Source organism: Canis lupus, chromosome 10 (genome assembly GCF_048164855.1).
Source record: "Canis lupus baileyi chromosome 10, mCanLup2.hap1, whole genome shotgun sequence".
In the NCBI taxonomy this organism is placed as follows: domain Eukaryota; kingdom Metazoa; phylum Chordata; class Mammalia; order Carnivora; family Canidae; genus Canis; species Canis lupus.
The window spans coordinates 37,025,029-37,049,414 of record NC_132847.1 but is presented as its reverse complement, the minus strand read 5'-3'; the positions used below and the strand labels follow the sequence as shown (position 1 = coordinate 37,049,414).

The following is a 24,386-nucleotide window of genomic DNA, read 5'->3' as shown; positions in this document are numbered from 1 at the left end:
ATGTAAAGATCGGGGATCCCTGGGTGGCTCAGCGGTTTAGCGCCTGCCTTTGGCCCAGGGCGCGATCCTGGAGTCCCGGGATCAAGTCCCGCGTCGGGCTCTTGGCATGGAGCCTGCTTCTCCCTCTGCCTGTGTCTCTGCCTCTCTCTCTCTCTATGTCTATCATAAATAAATAAATATTAAAAAAAAAAAGAAAGTGTAAAGATCTGATCCTTGCTGCTATTTTCAATTTTATCCTATTCCTGTTTTAATCACTAAGTCTGATTTAAATTTATTCTGAGACTCATGAAAGGAACCTAATCAGAAGTGAAATAAACTTCAATACTATTTTATTATAGTGAGTTACGTTGGATCCTAGCATGAAAAACTGAAAGTCACATCTTTGGTAGTTCCACAGCGATAATAAGTGATCATAGTGTTATGTTTTTCTGTTATTTTTTTTTTTAATAGTTTCAGTGTCCTTTTTTTTTTTTTTTTTTAAGTTTGATTTAATTGAGAGAGAAGAGAGCATGAGTGAGAGGGAAAAGGGAGCAAATGCCACACTAAGTATGGAGCCTGAAGTAAGGCTTGATCCCATGGCCCTGAGATCACGACGGGAACCAGAACCATGATTTGGATGCTCAACCAGCTACATCATCAGGTGCTCCTCAGTGTACTTTTATAAAAATTCTCCCTTCAAATTTTCAATAATTTTTAGGCAGAATTTGAATATTCTGACTCAAGGAATTTTTTTTTTTTTTAAGATTTCATTTTATTATTCATGAAAGACACAGAGAGAGAAAGACAGAGACGTAGGCAGAGGGAGAAGCAGGCTCCATGCAGGGAGCCTGACGTGGGACTCGATCCTGAGACCACGGATCACGCCCTGAGCCAGGGGCAGGTCTCAACCGTTGAGCCATCCAGGCGTCCCTGACTCAAGTAATCTTACCAGTTAAGTACCACAGCAGTCACACAACTGGTCTGAACTGTCAGGCTTCTTAACTTTCAGCCTACCAGACTTTGCAGAAGGGTGTCTCCTGTTCCTCACTGCCCATCAGAATCATAGAGACACCAAAGACCAAGTCTCAAGGCCATTAAATGAGAATCTCTCAGCATATGGCCCAGGCACCAAGGTTTTCCCAAGTTCCCCAGGTGATTCAAATGGGCAAGGGATTCATTCCATCATTTACAGACTATCTGGCACTGGCAGATAGTCTGTAATCTGGTCATTTACAGACTATCTGGCACTGGTGTCACAGTCTGATGACACCCTTATGAGATTGGCTGTGCTGTTTCTCATTGGGCTGTCATTTGATTTCCCTGACCCTCTGTTTCCTCATGTAACACAGGAGTAAAGCCATTACCTTCTTCCCAGGTGCTTACAGAGCTAAAAGGATAATCTGTATTAGAATGCCCTGTCTAGCTGCTGTTCACACAAAAACCACCACAAAATAAACTTCTGGACCCTCAAAGAGGTAAGCTAGGGTCTAAAATAAATGTTCTGAAAGAACACTGCCTTACTTAGACATAAAAAGTTTCAGGGTTTTTTGGGATCCCTGGGTGGTGCAGCGGTTTAGCGCCTGCCTTTGGCCCAGGGCGCGATCCTGGAGACCCAGGATCGAATCCCACGTCGGGCTCCCGGTGCATGGAGCCTGCTTCTCCCTCTGCCTATGTCTCTGCCTCTCTCTCTCTCTCTGTGTGACTATCATAAAAAAAAAAAAAAAAAAAAAAAAAATTAAAAGAAAAAAAGTTTCAGGGTTTTTCCATTACAAAATGCTTCTATGGAACTTGAAGTGATTTAGGCAACTTAATGCGTTTGGTTGGCATAATTATTATTTAGAAGGGGAACAGTTCTCCATCTAAATCCAAACTCAGGGCAGCCCCGGTGGCGCAGCGGTTAAGCACCGCCTGCAGCCCAGGGTGTGATCCGGGAGACCTGGGATCGAGTCCCACGTCGGGCTCCCGCATGGAGCCTGCTTCTCCTTCTGCCTGTGTCTCTGCCTCTCTCTCTCTGTGTGTCTCTCGTGAATAAATAAATAAAATCTTTAAAAATAAATAAATAAATAAATAAATAAATAAACAAACAAATAAATAAATAAATCCAAACTCATCCATTAGTAACTTTTCCCTGTCTCAGTACACAAATAGAAGACGTGAGCAGCCTCAACACCAGGTAATTTTGCTTTTCAGTGGCAACCAGAGATTCTCACTAACTAGTTTCCCTATTTGTCAGCTAGTTTTGCTGACCAGCTTTGGGGGAGGGGAGGATTGCCAATCAACATGGAAAAAAGCCAATGTAAGAAGTTACTTCTGTTAGGTACCTAATGTAGCCCCAGCCTCTACTTTCTATTTCCACTTTATAAACAAAGTAACTATGGAAAACTAATATGATCATGTGAACAAAGTCATTTATATATAATTCTAGGCATGTTTGTTGTGTTGCTAATATTCAAATCAGCTGTATTAGAACTTTTCAGAAGTATTCCCTAGGATCTGCTATGAGAAAAATGGTAATGGGAGAGACACTGAAGCAGCTCTTTGTCCTACACCAGGGCTTTATTTATAATAAGCAACAGAGCAGTATGTGCTAAGTCTTTTTTTTTTTTTTTTTTAAGGTTTATTTATTCATGAGAGACACAGAGAGAGGCAGAGACACAGGCAGAGGGAGAAGCAGGCTCCCAGAGGGGAGCTCAATGTGGGACTCAATCCGAGGACCCTGGGATCATGACCCGAGCCGAAGGCAGATGGTCAACCACTAAGCCACCTGGGCATTCCGTGCAAAGTCTTTTTTTTAAAGTTCCTCTAAGCGGGATCCCTGGGTGGCGCAGCGGTTTGGCGCCTGCCTTTGGCCCAGGGCGCGATCCTGGAGACCCGGGATCGAATCCCACATCGGGCTCCCGGTGCATGAAGCCTGCTTCTCCCTCTGCCTGTGTCTCTGCCTCATTCTCTCTCTCTCTCTCTGTGACTATCACAAATAAATAAAAATTAAAAAATAAATAAATAAATAAAGTTCCTCTAAGCAAGACCCTTAAGAGATTACTGCCCTCCCAAAAGATGAACTAATCTGAGCAACATAAAAAAAGATTAGATATTAAAATGTGAGAGACCATTAAAAAGAAAAAAACAAAACAAAAAAACAAACAAACAAAAAAAACCCACGAGAGAAGAAAATACTGGCACTCATCTTATACATATATTTAAAGAATGCACTTCATCCTTTAATATTATAGTCCAAAAACAAACACGTTAGCAAAACACATTACATTTTAGACATAAGCTTTTAAAAGAGATTTAAATATACTGGTCCAATTCTCCCAGTCTTCTCACATAATAAAGTCATCTAAGTTAATATTCAAAATTCTTGCTTGTTGGAGTGAAGATTCTCCTTTCCTCAGCTACAAAAACTGCAACTCATTGATTTTTTTTCCCTGTGATTACCAGTGGAATACAAGCCAAATACCTGTCTAAAAAAGCATTATAACTTAAGGACCAATTCTCAAGTTTTGTAAGGTGTGACAACAGCATGAAGTGAACACATAACGATTTGGCAAACGCTGAGAACTGGGGAAGGTGGGTAATGGGTACATAAGGACTCATATTATTTCTGGTGTAGTCAACATTTTCCAAGGCACCAGACTCATCAAGAAAGACAAGGACTCAGATAAACAGAAAAAAAAGAAAAATCCCAAAGAAAAACTTAAAAATATGTATATGGTATACATATACATATTTTTATTTTATGGTACATATATGGTCTATGTAGCATAAAATACATATACCAATCAGTGAAATAACAATCTCTCCATAGGTCAAACAAATGTCAGTATCTGCAAACTCACTGATTTAGGAGTTCACTCTCCTAAAACCATAGCTGGGAGGAAACACACAGCTCTCTGAACAGGCATATTCCAGAGTCCAGGCATTAGAAACCTGCTACGACTCACAGCACAGCTGAGTTTGCACTTGGGGCCTCCTCTGGAAGCACCCAGAAGGGCAGGGAAAGCTGCCTCTCACCTGGCGTCCCGCCAACACGGCAAAGACCATGCGGCTTGGAAGGCACGTTGACAAGGGTCTGAATCCAGCCTCCACCCCTGCTCATTGAACAGGCAACTCATGACAGCACGCTGATGCAACTGTTTCTTACTTTTCTTTTTTTTTTTTTTTTAAAGATTTTATTTATTTATTCATAGACACACACCCACACCCATACCCACCCCCCCCCCCACACGGAGAGGCAGAGACACAGGCAGAGGGAGAAGCAGGCTCCATGCAGGGAGCCCAATGTGGAACTCGATCCAGGGTCTCCAGGATCATGCCCTGGGCTGCAGGTGGCGCTAAATTCGCTGCGCCACCGGGGCTGCCCTGTTTCTTACTTTTCAAATGGTGATAATTCTGTCCAAAACGTGCTGTCTGTCTAGCACATGGTAAGTACTCAATAATCAGAAAGGACATTATTTTAATAAAGAGACAGAAGAGGCAGAAACAATACAACTGTGCGTGTCTTAAGTATTTAAAATAGGACGATGGGTCATCCACCCCTGCTTAGAAAGCTGCTGAATCCATCAGCACTGATGTACAAACACAACGACCTAGCCATGCCTGGTTACAAATCCTCTCTCAGGGTTCCTGGTGCTAAGACCGATTACCAGGTCCGACTCCAACTGCTTTGAGCAGTGGTAACACAGTGGCCATGAGAGTGAATTCAGATTTTGCTTATTAAGGTGAATTTATAAAAACCTTATAATTACAGGGTTTGGTGGGGGTTTTTTTGTTTTTGTTTTGGTAGGGTTGAGAAACTGCGGCTTCTCCTTTAAAAGAAAAGATAAATGTCTCATTTCCCAGCCTGCATACAGCCTTAAAATTCCATTTGTTTCTCTTTAATCTCATGTTTATTTCCAAAAGCACCATGATGCCAAAACTGAGGAAACCAATTATCTTAAAACCATTTTTGGTTTAACTGAAAAACGAAGTGAAATTTATGTGTGAGTCATATGGTCTCTTTCGCTGGTCTCCTTGCCAATCACCAAAAGGACTGGAATACAGCCAGCCTTGTGGGGCAGAGACATATCAAATAGCACCAGCTGATTATCACAGGCACTATAATGGCCAAACGAAATGGTTCCAGAGTGGCAGAGAGAGGACAGTCAGGAAAAATTTTATGTAATAAGTGAGTCTTAAGCTGGGTTTGGAAATGTGAATATGAACCACATGGATGGAGGGAGGGAGAGGGCTTCCTATCATTTTCAAATATTCAAAGGCATGAGAAAGTGTTATGTTTGAGCAACATAAAATTATCTATGGCTGAAGCATAAAGTACAGAAGTAGGGGGTGGATAGTATGGAAGGTTAACTTTGGAATCATCATTACAAAAGTCCTTCTATGTCAGCCTACAGGGGATCCACTTCGATTTTTAGATTGGAGAATGTCAGGATCAATTTCTTTTTAAAGACTTTATTTTTAAAAAATGTTAAAACATTTATTATTTATTTATTTTCTTTAGAAAGAGAGCAAGAAGGGGAGGAAAGGGGAGAGAGAGAAAAATCTCAAGCAGACTCCATGATGACAGAAGAGCCCAACTTTTTTTTTTTTTTTTTAAATTTTTATTTATTTATGATAGTCACACAGAGAGAGAGAGATAGAGAGGCAGAGACATAGGCAGAGGGAGAAGCAGGCTCCATGCACCAGGAGCCTGATGTGGGATTCGATCCCGGGTCTCCAGGATCGCGCCCTGGGCCAAAGGCAGGCGCCAAACCGCTGCGCCACCCAGGGATCCCAGAAGAGCCCAACTTAAGGTGATCTCATATCCCTGATATCATGACCTGAGCCAAAATCGAGTCAATAGCTTAACCAACCAAGCCACCCAGGTGGCCCCTGGCATTGTGGCTTGAAGACAAGGGAGAGCGTGGTAGGATATGAGAGTGGTGGGCAGAAAGGACCAGATAATGGTCTATGTGCAGACTATAATAAAGATGTATATTCTTCTCCTAGATGTAAGAGGAAGCCACTGCAGCTCTGACTGATACTTTAAAAGTATCATTCTGGCTGGTGGAGAGGAAAAACAGAAGTGTGAAGGGAGCAAGGAGAGCTGTCAGTAGGCTAGTCCAGGAAGGAAGGAATAGCAGTTTAACAGTCTGGTACCTTGTAAAGGATCAGAAACCTGGGCACCGCCTAAATATATTTGTTAGCTGAAGTAACTAGATGCAAAATGGGCATATTTACTGAGATAGGAACAATGCGAAAGGCATAGATTGAGGCAGAAAGATCTGGAGTTTTTTTTTTTTTTCCTTCAAAGATTTTATTTATTTATTCATGAGAGAGAGAGACAGACAGACAGAGAGGGGTAGAGACATAGGCAGAGGGAGAAGCAGGCCCCCCACAGGGACCCCAACGTGGGACCCAATCCCGGGACCCCAGGACCAGGCCTTGGGCCCAAGGTGGCACTAAACCACTGAGCCACCCGGGCTGCCCTAGAGTTTGCTTTTGAACAGATTAAGTTTGAGATGGCTATCAGACATCCAGTAAAAACTGTCAAGGATGGGGCACCTGGCTCAGTTGCAGAAGCATGCAACTTGATCTCAGCGTTGTGAGTTAGAGCCCCACGATGGGTTAGACATTACTTAAATAAAACTTAAGTTAAAAAACCATCAAGGAGACTGTTGGATACAGAAGTCTGGAGATCAGAAAAGATGCTGAAATCAGAGATATAATCCTGGGAGTCCCAGCATTTATAGCTATAAATCTGGATAAGACAAACAGAGGTAAGGTCTGAGGATGGACTCCCAGGGCTTTACAACAGAAGTCAGGAGAATGAGAAGCACCCAGCAAAGGAATTAATTCAAATCAGTCAGACAAAAAGAAATCAGGTGGGTGTAACACATTAAAAGCTAAGTAAGTAAAAAATGTTGCAAGGAAGAAGGAATATTCAATTGTATCATGTGCCAATGACTGGTCAGAAAAGGTAAGAACTAAGTCTATGGTGGCGTTGATAAAGCGATTTTCAAAGGGACACCTGGGTGGTTCAGTCTGTTTGGCGTCTGCCTTCAGCAAGGGTCATGATCTCAGGGTACTGGGATTGAGCCCCGCGTGGGGCTCCCCACTCAGCAGGGAGTTGGCCTCTCCGTCACCCTCTGCCCTCTCTTCCTGTGTGTGTGTGTGTCTCCCTCTCAAATAAATAGTCTTTTTAAAAAAGTGATTTTCAAGGAGGAGTGGGAAACAAAGTGAGTGCAAGACAAAGTGATGGCAGAAAAAGATAAACAATGAGCTTAGGGGCTATTATTCAATCATTATTATTACTACTCATTGTTATTAAGTCTGAATAGTTTGTTGAGGAGGCAGAAAGATGAGGTTGGTGGCTGGGGGGAAGACGTGTGGTGGAAGAAAAGTTTTAGGAAGGGAGATACCACAGCGCATCTGTAACGACGGGAGAGCTCTAGAATGGACCAAACCATGATGTGAGGTCCAGGACAGGCAGCCTGGCCTCAGGTGGCAGCAGCTTTAGTCTAGCCACTGTCCCAGGTGGCAAGGCAGGGTACACGGGCAGATGGGCAGATAACTAAATGTAGGTGAGAGGTGATGGAAAGTTCTTTCTGAAGTTACTTTATTGTCTCCGTGAAACAAACAGCAAGGGTTTCCAATGATGATAAGCCGTGAGGAGATGATGGAGGCCACTTCTGAATGAGTCACACAGTTCCCCTGAAATGGGGAAGAGTGAATTGACTATAGAAATGTGATAAAGGGCAGCCTGGGGGGCTTAGTGGTTTAGCACTGCCTTCAGCCCAGGGCATGATCTTGGAGACCCGGAATGGAGTCCCACGTCAGGCTCCCTACATGGAGCCTGCTTGTCTCTCTCTCCCTCTCCCCCCCCCCCCCCCCCCCGCTCTGTGTCTCCATGAATAAATAAAATCTTAAAAAAAAAAAAAAAAAAAAAAGAAAGAAAGAAAGAAATGTAATAAAGACGCCAGGCAGCACCGAGGCTAAGTGGCAATGGCCAGGAGGCACTCAAAATAATGGTTACAAAATCAGGAGAAAGTGCAGTGACAGAGAGACCCTAACGAAAATTAGAGTGCACTCAAAACCATGAAAACTGGGGAAAGACCAGGAGAATTTACAAGGACCACCAAGTGAGGCCTACATTTTAATAGCAGTAATGTGGCTGGAGGCACAAGAACCAGCAAAAACAAGGACTGTGGTGGTTCTTGTTCAAACTCACTCTCCATTCTAGCTGACCCGAATATCCTTTTCTCATCTACAGCACGTGCAACCCCTTCTACGGGGGTCAGGAAATCTGAGGTCTTTGACCAAAATTATACCAAGTAACAGAATTAGCTCAAGTCTGCCCTACCATGAAATTCAGCGGGATCAAAGCCCTACTACTTTACTGGGCAAGCAATCCCTTTGGAAAACTTTGTGGGTGGCAAGTCAACTACTCTCCTCCTTTCCATCCTTATCCAACGCATATGTAAAGTTTCTCCAACCTTCTGAGAGCACCTCTGTGCAAAACGGCAACAAGGACCAAGGTCAGATACTTCTGTGTCCCTGCGTGGTATGGTCCTGAGACCGACAGGACTTGCTTTGGGCAGTGAGGCTCTCAGGCAGACTCCAGCCGTTGACTGGGTGGGGGAGTTAGGACAGATAGCACTCACACAGTGTGAAAGAGGAGGAGAGAATGAAGAGCAAATTCAAATGCTAAGTGAGATCAAGCTGGATGAACATGGAGAAGAGGTTAGACAATGAGGTAGCTCCTATGACCTTAAAAGGAAGGGTGTACACACAGCATGGCTGAGAAATGAAGGGGAAAGAAGAGATCCAAACTGAGCACAGCTTCGTCTTTGAAAATGTCTTGATGACAAAAAGAAGGGAAGTGATATGCTTGATGAAATGGCACAAATGGATTTATTGGAACATTTATGAGCCTGCTAGAATAATCACTACTTACTTAGCTTGGTATTACTATTATTATTATTTCTTGTTTTATGAGAGTTAAGAAAAAAAAGAAACACCTTACTTTGCTTATGTGCTCAGGAGCTTGATCGGGCGTGCTGCTGAATTCCCCACCAATCTGCAGGTCACTGACACAGCAAATTGAATCTCTCAGTTCTGTGAGCTTCTGACTGCCCAAGACCAGCATTGTCTGGTATGGTTTGTGTTCTTTGTGCTAAAAGTCAAACGGTAAATAAGTTAACTGTCCACTTAGAGACGAAGCAACTAAACCATAAATCCTGTCCTGACCAGATCCAAACGAAGCTACTGGTTTTCTTAATTTAAAATTATCCCCATAACTCAGTGTCCTGTGTTTTTCTTAGGTTCTATATTTGTCAATTTGGCATCCATTAATTTCAGTCCATATTAATGGCCAAAATTGTTTACATCTCCCCTGTGATCCAGAGCCTGGTCTCTGAAGCTGCTTTGTTGTTTTAACTCTCACAGAGCAAGTCAGTATCTCCCCTGTCCTAAATCAATGTAAGGTCAGGTAGGGGACAACTAGGGACAGCCCCTACCTACACCCCAGGGCCTGCTGGAATTATTCACACTACTCAAGCCTAAACTATTCATTCTACCCTGCCCTGCGCTTCCCATGGAAACCTTGATAAAGGAGGCTGTGGCCTTTGGCTCCTCACTTCTTCTGTTACCAGTGCTTCTCGTTGTAGCCCTGTAGGTGTGGCATACTCACTCCTCTCAGGAAACACTGAGTAATAAAAAAATCTTGGTCACTCAGCTACCCCCCAAGTGAAAATCCCACAGACACAATTGAGACACTGGAGGCTATGGTCTGAATGTCTTGTGTCCGCCCCAAATTCAGACACTGGAATCCTACTGCCCAAGTGATAGTGTGGAGGTAATGAAGTCACAAGGGTGAAGCCTCATGAATGGGATTAGTGCCCTTGTAAAAGATCCCACAGAGCTCCCTAACTCCTTCTGCCACATGAGAAGTCGTGACCTGAAGGAGGGCCCTCCCCTGACTGTGCTAGCTGCCTGATGTTGGACTGTCAGCCTCCAGAACTGTGACAAATAAACTGCTGTTTATAAGCCACTCAATCAGTGATACTTTGTTATAGTGGTCAGAATGGACTAAGATATTGGCAATAGAATTTTTTTAGTTTAAGCTATAGTTTATAATCAAGATGCTACTAAAATGACATTAGCAAGAACGTTTGGAATATAACTTCATCTAGCAGCATCGTGTTTTATTATCATTATCATCATCATCATTATGATGATGGTCCAACCCAGAGCTTGAACCATGAGATCAAGACCTGACCGGAGATCAAGAGTTGGACCCTCCCCTGACTGATCCACCCAGGCGCCCCAGCAGCAGTGTGTTGTAAAATTTCCTGCTGGAAGTTACCTCACTGAAGTCAAGCAGTCAATACGCTACTCTCATGTTAGAGATGAGAGGTTCAGTTTTCTTGGTTTGGTCTGACTGGTAATTTCAGATCATGATCAAACAAGGTCATTAATAATAACTATATCCCAGATGGTTCACTACTATTTATATTCACAAATGCAATTCACATATAGTAATATTTCAGTTAAACCTTATCAAAGTTTATGACACATCTATTTGGGGGATCAAGAATACATAAACTCTCTTTCTCTCTCTATCTCTCATGAATAAATAAATAAAATTTTTAATTAAAAAAAAGGTGGGGGGGATCCCTGGGTGGCTTAGCGGTTTGGCGCCTGCCTTCGGCCCAGGGCATGATCCTGGAGTCCCAGGATCGAATCCCACGTCAGGCTCCCTGCATGGAGCCTGTTTCTCCCTCTGCCTGTGGTCTCTGCGTCTTTCTCTCTCTGTCTCTCATGAATAAATAAATAAAATCTTTAATAAAAAAAAAAAAAAAGAATACATACAGTCTGGGCCAGGACAGAGTTCTTTTTTTTTTTTTTTTTTTTTTATTTAATGATAGGCACACAGTGAGAGAGAGAGAGAGGCAGAAACACAGGCAGAGGGAGAAGCAGGCTCCATGCACCGGGAGCCTGACGCGGGATTCGATCCCGGATCTCCAGGATCGCGCCCTGGGCCAAAGGCAGGCACTAAACCGCTGCGCCACCCAGGGATCCCTCAGAGTTCTTTTTATTAGAGACCTCTAAGACATTTCTGAATATCCCTAACCTGTTAACATTCTGTATTTTCATCAAAGAAGAGCGGTCTTTAGTTAGACAACCTCCCAAGTGTTCTGAATTGCTCAGCAAAAGTTACCCCACTCCTTTACCAGTCATCTACTCTGTAAAAAAAAAAACAAAACAAAAACATTCTAAAACTAAAAAATAAATCCAAGAATTAATATAATTAGAATCACTGTAGATTTACATATACTTTCAGTTGCCTCCAGTGTAGGAATTAAGAATAATACATTTTAATGTTATAACTATCACAAAAAACAGCATGTTTGCATCTATTTTGAACCTTAAGGATTGTGATGCTTCAAATAATTAGACCCTTTGACAAAAGTCACCTGTATTATCTGTGAAATTCAAAAGGTTTTACTACTGACCTTATGAAATATAACAGGGTACAAGATATTCACAGATAGGATAAGCTCCCCTTCTTCAATCATGTCTGTTGGATTTTCAGGTTTTTTTCCTATGGCATGTGACTCCTGAGGGAGAAAAATAAGTAAAAGACCTTAAAATCACACAACAACTCAGATTAAGAGGCAGTGGGAACAACAGCCATAAGTAAGATCTGGAGTCAGACAGCTCTGTGTCTGACTCCTAATTTTAGTTTTAAGAAAATTGGCAAAACCTCTCTAAGCTTTTGCTTCATCTTCTATTTTTTTTTATTTTAAAGATTTATTTATTTATGATAGACATGGGGGGCGGGGGACAGAGACACAGGAGGAGGGAGAAGCAGGCTCCATGCCAGGAGCCTGATGCAGTACTCGATCCCAGGACTCCAGGATCGTGCGCCCTGGGCCAAAGGCAGGCGCTAAACTGCTGAGCCACCGAGGGATCCCCTCATCTTCTATTTTTTAAAAACAAAACAAAAACAGCTCACAGAAAATACTCATTTTATAGAACTACTGCTGGGAATGTGTACATAAAATATCTAATAATGTTTGGGACTAAGTGCTTAACAACTGATGACAAAACAGGAATATCAACTAATGTTGGTATAACACTGGCATTTACAGTTACTATTAACACTTTTATGTATCTCTGCTCATAGTATTACAAAAGCTATTTGACAGCTGATGCAGAGTTCAGATTTACCCAAGGAATATCAGCAAGTTACAATGCAAATACAGATCTGTTTGGCTCTAAAACCCACACTGTCTTGCTTTTTACAACACTATCATCACATCTGTAATACCTCACGCTTTCTTTCTTTTTTTTTTTTTTTAAGATTTTATTTATTTGACTTATTTGCACAAGCAGGGGGAGCAGCAGACAGAGGGAGAGGGAGAAGCAACGATGCAGGGCTTGATCCCAGGACCCTGGGATAATGACCTGGGCCAAAGGTACACATTTAACCTACTGGGCCACCCAGGTGCCCCAATATCTCACACTTCTATTATGCATGCACAATTACTATAAAATAGCCACCACTAGAGTAGACTAGTTAAAGAAGTACAGGTGCAAAAATCAGAGGGAGTGACTTTATGCAAAACAGCATAGGAGGCAGCTTTAGAGATCATTCCCTCCACCAAAGCAACCAATAAGATGGAACGAGAGACTGGATTCAACTATTTTGGAATTCTGGAACCCGATCAGTCAGTTATATCAACTAGGAAAGTGAATAAAAAGACAAGCTGCTGGTGTTTCATAAATAAACACAGAGTGCAAAACAACTACCATCCCCCATTCCTCAGCCTCACTGCAGATGTGGAAATAGAGGCCCATGTTCCTGGAACAGACAGCTGATGCTATGACAAGCAAGGGGGACCTTGTTCTTCCTAAGCTGGGGACTGTTTTGGTTGCTCTGGTGATATCTTGATGGCGTGGTGTTGACACTTGCCTTGGTGTTGGGCCTCCTGCCAGCAGTGGCTTCCCAGTCAGCAGCTATTGGTTAATTTAAAAACAGGGCCTTTTTTTTACCCTCCTCATGTGTGGAGACAGATATTTATGGAAATCTTGAACAGGTCACTGGCTGCCCACAGAGATAATGAAATAAATATTCATAACCATACATAACAAGGAGTACTTGTCACTCCAATAATCCACAAGTAAAAAAATATACTCAGAATGTCCAGTATATATTATTCTCAACAAAAACTTATATAAAGCATACAAAGAAACAAGAGACCATGTCACATTCAAAAGAAAAAAAAAAGATCTGACAAAAACCACCCTTGAGGAAGCCCAGATATAGTAGTTACTAGTCAAAGATGTTACATCAACTGTCTTAAATGAACTCAGTGAGCTAAAGGAAACATAGACAACTAAAAGAAATCAGGCTGCTCAATAAGTGACAGACATCTTCTCACAGAAACTATGAAGATAAGGGAGTAGGGCAACATATTTAAAGCCATGAAATAAAAAAAACATTAACCAGAATTCTACACCTGGCAAAACTATCCTTCAGGAATGATAAAGAAATTAAGGCATTTCCAGATAAAAAGAAAAAAAAAGGTGAGGGAGTTCATTACCAGTAGACTTTGTATAAGAAATGCTAAAGAGAGTTCTTCAGGATGAAATGAGAAAGACACTAGAAAGTAACTTGAATCCATAAGAAGTGAAGAATACTGGTAACAGCAATGACATACACAAATATAAAAGCCAGAATTACTGTACTTTTTCATTATAGCTTTTTCCCCAACAGCAAATGCACATAACAATATTTACAAAGATGTAATCTGAGACAATAACAACATTAAAGGAGAAGGACAGAGATGTATATGAGCAGAGTTATCTACGCTTCAAGGTACTACTGAAACAAAGTTGGTATCATTAAGACTAGGTTGTTATAATTTTCTAATGTTGGGACACCGGGGTGGCTCAGCAGTTTAGCGCCTGCCTTTGGCCCAGGATGTGTTGCTGGAGTCCTGGGATCGAGTCCCACGTCAGGCTCCTTGCATGGAGCCTGTTTCTCCCTCTGCCTGTGTCTGCCTCTCTCTCTCTCTCTCACTCTCTCATGAACAAATAAAATCTTTAAAAAAATAAAATAAAACAAAATTTCTGATGTTAACTGTAATCCACAAGGTAACCACAAAAAAATAAGTAAAACACATACAGATGGGAAGAAGGAAAACAAAATACACCATAAAAATTCAACTAAATACAAAAAACGGACAATAATAGAGGAACCAAGGAACAAAAGATAGTATAACATACAGATATCTAACTGGTAGAAGTAAATCCTCATCAGTAGTTAAATACAGATGGGCTAAACTTTTCCATTAAAAAGGCAACGACTGGCAGACTGGATTAAAAAAAATTGATCATCTATACACTCTCTGTAAGAGACTCATTTTAGATGTGAAGATACAAAGGGTTGAAAGTAAAAAAAAAAGGGGAAAAGATATTCCACACAAATAGTTACCAAATGAAAGGTGGGGTGGCTATCTTATTGTCAGACAAAATAGAATTTAAGTAAAAAAAGGTTACAGGAGACAGAAGAGGACACTATATATTGATAAAATGTGCAATCCAAAAAGACAGTCTGATAATTATAAACATACATAGCTAACAACAGAATACCAAAGTATATGAAGCAAAACTGACAGAACTAATGGGAAAAATACACTGTTCCATGATAATCGGTGGAAATTTCAATACCCCACTTTCAATAACAAGTAGAATAACCACACAGAAAATTAATAAGGAAACAGAGGACTTGAACAACATTACAAACCAATGAGACCTAACACACACAGAACACTCCGTCTGACAATACACATTCTTCTCAAGTGCGCTTGAACAATTCTCTAGGATAGACCACCAAGTCCCAATGAATTTGGAAGTACTGAAATAACAAAAAATAAAAAGTATTTTCTGATTATAATGGAATAAACCTAGAAATCAGTAATAGAAGGAAAACTAAAAAATTCAGTAGAAATTACAAAATACTCTTAAACAACCAATGGGTCAAAAAAAATCACAAGGGAAATTAGAAATTACCTTGAGACAAATGAAAATGAAAACACAACATAAGAAACTTATAGGCCATAGCAAAAGCAGTACAAAGAGGGAAGGTTACAGCTATAAATATCTACATTAAAAAAGAACAATCTCAAGTAAATAATCTTACTGTATTTACTGTATACACTAAGGAACTGGAAAAAGAAGAGCACACTACACCCAAAACAAGCAGAAGGAAGAAAACAATCAAAACTAATCCAAGAAAAAATAAAATATCTGAATAGTAATGGTTTATTGGTATATTGATATAATGGTAAGGAGACTGAACCAGTAACTAAAAACCTCTGAACAGGGACACCTGGGTGGCTCAGCAGTTGAGCATCTATCTGCCTTTGGCCCAGAGCATGATCCTGGAGTCTCGGGATTGAGTCCCGCATTGGGCTCCCTCCATGGAGCCTGCTTCTCTCTCTGCCTAGGTCTCTGCCTCTCATGAATAAATAAATAAAATCTTAAACACAAAAACAAAAACAAAAACAAAACACTCTTAACAAAGAAAAGCTCAGGACTAGATAGTTTCACTGGTGAACTGTACCAATCAAAGAAGAATTAATTAACATCAATCCTCTTCAACATCTTCCAAAAAGCCTGAAAGAGAGAATACTTTTTATTTATTTATTTTTTAAAGGTAAGCTCTAAGCCCAGTGTGAGGCCTGAATTCAGGACTCTGAGATCAAGAGCCCCATGCTCTACCAACTAAACCAGCCAGGCACCCTGAGGAAATACTTCTTAACTCATTCAATAAAATCAACATACTCTTACAACAAAACCAGACAAAGACGCTACAAGAAAACTACAGGCCAATATCTTTTATGAAGATTAACTGCAAAACTCCCTAACAAAATACTAGCAAACCAAATTCAGTAGCATATGAAAAGGATTATCACAACCAAGTGGCATTTATCCTCAGGATGCAAGAGCAGTTTAACACATACAAATCAGTCAATGTAAATACCACATTAACAGAAAGATGGAAAAAACCCACATTATTATTTCAACTGAATTGCAGAAAAAGTATGAGGAAATCCAATCTCCCTTCACAATAAAAGCACTAAATAAAATAGGAACAGACGGGAACTTCCTCAACATTATGAAGGACATATGTGAAAAATCCACAGCTAAAATCATATTCAATGATGATATCAGGATGTGCACTTTTGCCATGTCTATATTCAACATAGTACTAGAAATTCTAGCTAGAACAATTAGATTTAAGAAAAAAAAGGAAGGAAGGACAGAAGGAGGAAGGAAGAAAGGAGGGAGGAAGGAAGGGTAAAAGAGAACAAACAACCACATTAGAAAGAGATAAAATTATGTTTGCAGATAACAGGCATGATATTCTATATATAAAATCCTAAAAACTCTATTAGAGCTAATAAATTTAGTAAAGTTGCAGGCTACAAAATTAACACACAAAAACCAGCTGTATTTCTATATACTAACTAGCAGTGAACAGCTCAAAAAGGATATTAAGAAAATTCCAGGGCAGCCCGGGTGGCTCAGCGGTTTGGCACTGCCTTCAGCCCAGGGCGTGATCCTAGAGACCCAGGATGGAGCCTATGTCAGGCTCCCTGCATGGAGCCTGCTTCTCCCTCTGCCTGTGTCTCTGCCTCTCTCTCTTTCTCTGTGTCTCTCATGAATAAAGAAAAAGAAAAAGAAAATTCCAGGGGTGCCTGGATGGCTCAGTCAGTTAAGCATCTGCCTTTTGGCTCAGGTCATGATGTCAGAGTCCTGAGACTGAGCTCTGTGTTGGTCTCTCTGCTCAGTGGGGAGTCTGTTTCTCCCTCTGCCCCTTCCTCCACACTTATCTGCTCTTTCTCAAAAAAAAAAAAAAAAAAAAAAAAAGAAAGAAAGGAATTCCATTTAAAATAGCATCCAAAGGAATAAAATACTTAGGAATAAACTTAATAGAAATGAAAGACTTGAGGTGCCTGGCAGGTTCAGTCAGTACAGCATGCAACTCTTGACCTTGGGGTTGTGATTTTGAGCCCCACATTGGGTGTAGAATTACTTTAAAAGAATAACAAATCTTTAAAAAAAAAAAAGAAAGAAATGAAGACTTATACACTTAAAAACTACAAAACATTACTGAACAAAATTATTGACAACTTAAATAAATTCAAAGACATCCTGTTCATGGATTGGAAAATGTAATATTGTTCAGATTAAACACTATTCCAAAGCATACGCAGATTCAATTCAATACCTATCAAAATCTATATGGGGTTTCTTTCTTTTTTTTTTCCTTACCCAGAAATAAAATAACCCTCCTGAAATTCCTAGGCAATCTTGAAGGACCATAAATAGCCAAAACAATCCTGAAAAAGATCAAAGTTGGAAGACTCCAATTTCCCAATTTCAGAAATGACCACAAAGCTAGAATAATCAAAACAATGTGGTGCCAGGATAAGACAGACATACAGACCATTAGAATAGAACAGAGAACTCAGAAATAAATCTTATATCGTCAAGTGAATTTCAACAAAAGTGCCAAGATCATTCAAAAGGGAAAGGACAGTCTTCAACAAATGGTGCTGGGAAAACTGGATATCTACATACAAATGAATGATGTTAAACCTTTTCCTTATGCTATATATAAAAATTAACTCAAAATGGGTCAAAGACTTGAACTAAGAGCTAAAACTATAAAACTCTAAGAAGAAAATACAGAGGAAAGCTTCATTACATTGGATATGTTAAGTTTCTTAAGTATGCTACCAAAAGCACAGATAACAACCAAAAAAAAAAAAAAACAGATAAACTGAACTTGATCAAATTTTAAAACTTTTGTACATCAGAGGAAACTATCAAGAGAGTGAAAAGACAACCTGTGGAATGGGGGAAAGCATTTTAAAATCACACATATGGTAAGGATCTAGAATCCAGAATATACAAAGAACTCTTACAAATCAACAATAAAGAGACAACCCAATTAAAAAACCAGTAAAGGATCTGAATAGACATTTCTCCAAAGAAGATACACAAATTGCCAGAAAGCACATTAAAAGATGCTTAACATCACTTACCATCTGGGAAATACAAATTGAAACCATAATGAAATACCACTTTATGCCAACTAGGAGGACTATTCTCAATAAACAGAAAAATCACAAATGTTGAAGAGGATGTGGAGGAATTGGAACCTTTGTGCACTGCTGGTGGGAATGTTAAATGATGCAACTGCTGTGGAAAACAGTTTGGTGATTCCTCAAAATATAAAACCTAGAATTATCATATGACTAAGCAATTGCACTCCCAGGTATATACTGAAAAGAAACGAAAATGGACTCCAACAGATACCTGTATACTGGTGTTCATAGCAGCATTATTTGTAGTATTCAAAACTGGAAGTAAGCCAAATGTCCATCAGAAGATGAATAAACAAAATGTCGTATATTCATACAATAGAGTATTATTCGGTCAGAAAAGGGAATGAGGGATCCCTGGGTGGCGCAGCGGTTTAGCGCTTGCCTTTGGCCCAGGGCGTGATCCTGGAGACCCAGGATCGAATCCCACGTCAGGCTCCCGGTGCATGGAGCCTGCTTCTCCCTCTGCCTGTGTCTCTGCCTCTCTCTCTGTGTGACTATCATAAATAGATAAAAAATTTTTTAAAAAGACCTATAAAAAAAAAAAAAAAAGGGAATGAAGTCTTGATACATACTCCACACAGGTAAACCTTTAAAATATTATACTAAATAAAATAAGCTGAAGACAAAAGGACAAATACTGCATGATTCCATGTATATAAGGTATCTAAAACAGGCAAATTCACAGAGACAGAAAGTAGAATAAAGGTTAACAAGGGCTGAGGAAAAAGAAAATGGGCAGTTATTTACTCAGAATAGAATTTGAGATGATGAAAATTTCTGGAAACAGTGAATGGATACATGACATAATGAATGTACTTAATGTCACTTAAACTGAATATTTAAAATAGTAAATTTGGTTATGTAAGTTTTACCACAATAAAAAAACAAGTAGGAGACAATAGATGTCTTTATGTACTATCAGGTGCCCAACACAGCATCTGACATGCAGTGGGTCCTCAAGAGTAAGAACTGAATGAGTCCATCATGTCTCCTAACACTTAATTCCTCATTACTCATCATCTTAAATTTTTCTGAGGATTTGTGTGAGATGATGGATTAAGAAAGAATGTGGTTAAACTAAAATCAGGGGCACCTGGGTGGCTCAATGGTTGAGCATCTGTCTTTGGCTCAGGTCCTGATCCTGGAATCCTGGGATTGAGTCCTGATCGGGCTTCCCACAGGGAGCCTGCTTCTCGCTCTGCCTGTGTCTCTGCCTCTGTCTATGTGTCTCTCATGAATAAATATATGGAATCTTTAAAAAATAAAAACAATAAAAAATAAAAATAAAGTAAAATCAGGAGCAGAACAAAGTACCAGCAATATGGAGATTAAAAGGCATGAATTTAGCCAAATTCAGAGCAAAATCAAACTAAAAGAAAAATAAAGGTAGAGATCTGAAAAGAGTCTAATGTGCCATCACTTGAATTCTGCGGGTCTTTTTCTCCTACCAGTTCCCAGTCCTACTGAGGTTTCTAAAAGTTTGTTTTCAACTAAGCATTTCCAATATAAAGCTACCATACAAAAAAAAAAAAAAAAAGAAAAAGCTACCATACATAGTCATCACTAACACCCAAAGACAGAGTGCTCATTGTTTCATGGGAAGAACAGAGAAAGGGCAGCCCCAGTGGTGCAGCGGTTTAGCGCCGCCTGCAGCCCAGGGCGTGATGCTGAAGACCCTGGATCAAGTCCCACGTCAGGCTCTCTGTATGATGCCTGCTTCTCCCTCTGCCTGTGTCTCTGCCGCTCTCTCTCTGTCTCTATGAAAATAAATAAATAAAATCTTAAAAAAAAAAAAAAAAAAGGGAAGAACAGATAAAGATGAGATTCTTACCATCTCGTAAGCAAATGTTTCTTGTCTACAAACCCGATCTATGGTTATAGTTTCCTCCCGCTGTTCCAGAAGCCTCTTTCTAACCCTGTTAGAGGAACAAGAAAGATCAAACTTCAATACCTTTACTGGGTCTTCCAAGATTTCTCTAACACTTTAACTTTTATTTTGGAAAAAAAATTTTTTAAGAGAGAGAGAATCCCAAGCAGACTCCATGCTCAGCATGGATCCCCATGTGGGGTTTGATCTCATAACCTGAGATCATGACCTGAGCCAAAATCAAGTCAGATGCTTAACTGACTAAGCCACCCGGGCATCCCTTGAACTAATTTTAGACTTAACGCTAAAAGAAGCTGTAAAAATAGTACAAAGAGTACCCTTCTCTCACCCAGTTTTCCCTGTGTTAACCCCTTACAGGATCCTAATTATCAAGATCAGAAAATTGCATTAATACAGTATTAGTATCTCTAAGTCTTTATTGAATTTCACAAGTTTTATTTTTTGTTAAGATTTTATTTATTTGAGTGACAGTAAGAGTGAGAAAGAAAGAGAGAAAGAGAGAGAGAGAGAGAGAGAGAGAGCATGAACATGAACAGGGGGGGAAGGGAAGAGAGGGAGAAGCAGACTTCCCAATGAGCACGGAGCCCAATTCAGGATTTGATACTTGAGCCAAAGGCAGACACTTAACAGACTGAGCCACCCAGGTGCCCCTTCACAAGTTTTTAAATATAATCCTTTTTTTCTGCCCCAGGATCCTCTGCAGGGCACTATACTACATGTGTTTCTCCTTTCCCTCTTTCCCTCCATTCATCTGCAATTCTGCAGTTTTCTTTCATCAACTTGACACTTCTAAAGAGCTCTATTTCGTTATTTTATAGAAAGTCCTTGAATTTGCACAGACTGCCATTTCCTTACCGATTGGAGTAATGCTAGCACTGTGGGCAAGAATACTGCAAGAATGTTGTCCTCAGTGTGCCACACCAAGAGGTTCATGATGTTAATATTAATATGTCTTATTACTGGTGATACTTACTTTGGTTAAGCTTCTGTCTGCCAGATTCCTATTTTCTTTTCCTTTGTACTCAATAAGTATTTAGGGGGAGATCCTTTGAAACCAGGCAAACCTCAGTTCTCCTCAAACTTTCACCTGGGAATTTTAGCATTCAAAAGTAGATTCTGTCTGTGATGTTTATTGCCATGGAATATGCCCACTGGTGATTCTCTATTTCCCCCCTCCTACGTTTATTCATTGGTATTATGAGGAAGACCTAACTTTCTCATCCTACCTGTTTGATCATTTATATTAATATGAACTCATTTATCTCATTCTAGAGGTTACAATCTAATACTATCATTATTTTATTGATCAAACTGTTCTACCTGTGGCTGTTAGGGGTTCCTTCAGGTTGGCTCCTGCCTTGGAAAAAAAACCCTTATCCTTTTCTTGAGCATTCCCTTGAATGCTCACCCAGTTTTCACCCACTTACACATTTTACACATTCCCTTGAATGCTCACATTTTTCACCCACTTTCTAACAGTATTAAGAAACTTAAGGCTCACCTTGCATTTCCCTAACCTCAGTCATAAAATCAACTACTAAGAGCCTCAATGAGACAGGTGTATAGAGGCCATTAGCTGAGTGCCAGGTGTTATCACTGTTATTGCAATCAGCACTTTTTCTAGACTGCTCAGTGGAAAGAAGTAGAAAACATAAATCTGTGTGTTATTCCATATGTGTACGAATATCTGCACTTCTGTATTTTTCTGTTATATACTTAAAACCATGAGTTTATACTGATCTCTTTGGAGTTTATTCTTGTGTATAGTGTCGCACTCAATTTCCACAAGCACTAGACTCTAACTGGACCTTCTCTCCTACTCCACTGGTCTACTGTCTCTTCATGTGCTAGTAGCCACTGTTTTAATTATAAAACTTTGTAGTATTTTAGTATCTGGTAAAATTAGTACATCCTCACAATTTCCTTCACACACTCCCCTCCAGGGTTTTCTTCTGATCTTTCTTGCATATATTCCATATGAACTTTATCACCAACTTGTCTAACTTTATAAAATAACCAATACATTGGGTATTTTTCCTGGGAGTGCACTTAATTTAACTTAGAAAGAAGTGACATTGAGTCACCTGAGTGGCTCAGTCAGTTAAGCGTCTGACTTTTGAAGTTTTTTTATTTTTTATTTTTTATTTATGATAGTCACAGAGAGAGAGAGAGAGGCAGAGACACAGGCAGAGGGAGAAGCAGGCTCCATGCACCAGGAGCCGGACGTGGGATTCGATCCTGGGTCTCCAGGATCGCGCCCTGGGCCAAAGGCAGGCGCCAAACCGCTGCACCACCCAGGGATCCCAGCGTCTGACTTTTGATTCCGGCTCAGGTCATGATCTCAGGATCATGATATCGGGCCCTGTGTCAGACTCTGTGCTCATCAGCGAGTCTAATTCTCTCCCTCCTCTCCCTTTCCTTCTCCTTTTCCCCCTGCTCTCCCTAAAATAAATAAATCTTAAAAAAATAAAAATAAAAAAGAACTGACATCATAGTAATTTTTAGGATTCCTATTCAAGAAGAGAAGACATCTTTCAATGTTATCAAGTCTTTTTCCAAGTTTTCCCAGAGTGTTTTAAAATTGTCCCTAAGTTTTACACATTTCTTGTTAAATTCATTCCTAAGTATTTAATCATCTTTTTGACCATCATAAATGGGATTTTTCTCTACCAATATGTCCTCTAATTGTTTAGTTCATATATATTAAGCCTATTTTTTAATATGTATCAATTCTGTATCCTGCTCATACACTGAATTCTGGTTTTTCTTGTTTCTTGGTCTGTTTTTTTATTTTTTTTAATTTTTATTTATTTATGACAGTCACACAGAGAGAGAGAGAGAGAGAGAGGCAGAGACATAGGCAGAGGGAGAAGCAGGCTCCATGCACTGGGAGCCCGACGTGGGATTCAATCCCGGGTCTCCAGGATCGCGCCCTGGGCCAAAGGCAGGCGCTAAACCGCTGCGCCACCCAGGGATCCCTCTTGGTCTGTTTTAGCATTTATTTCCTTGGAATTCTTCAGGTATACTATCATACTATTGGGAGACACAGATAGTTTTTCTTCTTTATGTACTCTTATCTAATATTTCAATTTTTTCATTATAACAATATTTGTTATGGTTATGTCATCAAAGATTATGACTTGCTGAAAGCTCAAATGTCAACATTTTTTATCAATAAAGTGCTCATCTGAAGTATATACTTTTTCTAGACATTAAACTGCTACATACTTAATAGACTATAATATAAACACTACTTTTATAGGCACTGAGAAACCAAAATTCATCTGACTCGCTTTATTGCAATATTTGCTTTATTGCGGTGGTCTGGAACTGCCCCCCAAAATCTCCAAGGTATGCCTGTATTTAATGAGTTTTCAAATTTCCAGAGAGAATGGTCTGATTTTTTTTTTTTTTAAAGACTTATTTACTTAAGAAAGAGAGAGAGCACACACACACAAGCCAGGGAAGCATAGAGAGAAAGGGAATCTCAAGCAGACTACCAGCTGAGTGCAAGGCCCACATGGAGCCTGATCTCACAACCCTGAGATTATGACCTGATCTAGAAACCTAGAGTTGTACACCCAACTGACCAAGCCATTCAGGTGCCCCTAGAATGCAGATTTTTGTTTTTGTTAGTAAACTCTAGTTTTATTATGTTATGATCACAGAGTGTTGTTTATAGTATTTTTACTTTATGGATGCTACAGATGTTCTTTGTGACCTAATACACAATCACCTTTTGTGGTTGTGCCATGTATTCTCTAGTATCAGGGTATAAATTTTAAGTGTATAGATTTCCATAAGACAAAGCCTATTGATTATGTTGTTTAGAACTTTTCTCTCTTATTTTTTTACCATTTGTTATTAAACTGCCCTATTAGTGCATTCCTAGCTATGTATCTTGCACCTCCTAATACACTGTATTATTTTGCATGTGTGTGTACAGACATCTATATGTGAATATATGCATATATATATATTCCTAAGTATTCTATATTAATTGGAGTTTGTGTCTTTTAGCATTTAAAAAGTGACCTTTGTTACATTTAATGTTTTAGGGCTTTCACTGAGCTTTTAAAAAAATCCTGCTCAATTGTTGCCTTCTTTGTATGTTACTTTTACAAAGTTAATGCCATTCTAATTCTTTCACTTTTGTATATTATGTGTTCTTTTTGCTATTGCCTTGATCTTTATCTCTGAAACCTAATAGTTTTATTAGGTTATGTCTCAGAATTGATATTTTTCGGTTAATTTTCTCAGATATCCAGTGAGCCCTTTTAATTTGTAGATTAAGATTTTTTTTTCCAATCTGGAAATTTTTTTAGATTATATTAAGTATTAGTTTTGTTCAA

At 39.7% G+C, this 24,386-nt stretch overlaps 1 protein-coding gene across 4 annotated transcripts in view; it reads right to left on the bottom strand.

Moving 5' to 3' along the window:
* SNAPC3 (small nuclear RNA activating complex polypeptide 3) overlaps positions 1–24,386 on the bottom strand; it is a 43,001-nt gene that overhangs the window by 11,609 nt on the left and 7,006 nt on the right. For all 4 annotated transcript variants that reach the window (XR_012037993.1, XR_012037994.1, XR_012037995.1 and 1 more), the window contains exons 3-5: positions 19,978–20,062; positions 11,475–11,579; positions 8,984–9,133 (exon numbers count right to left, since the gene is read on the bottom strand). Coding sequence is in view for 1 of the 4 variants with exons in the window: in XM_072841413.1 (XP_072697514.1) it covers positions 8,984–9,133; positions 11,475–11,579; positions 19,978–20,062 (340 nt within the window). In the remaining 3 variants the exon portion in view is untranslated. The remainder of the gene's footprint in view (positions 1–8,983; positions 9,134–11,474; positions 11,580–19,977; positions 20,063–24,386) is intronic.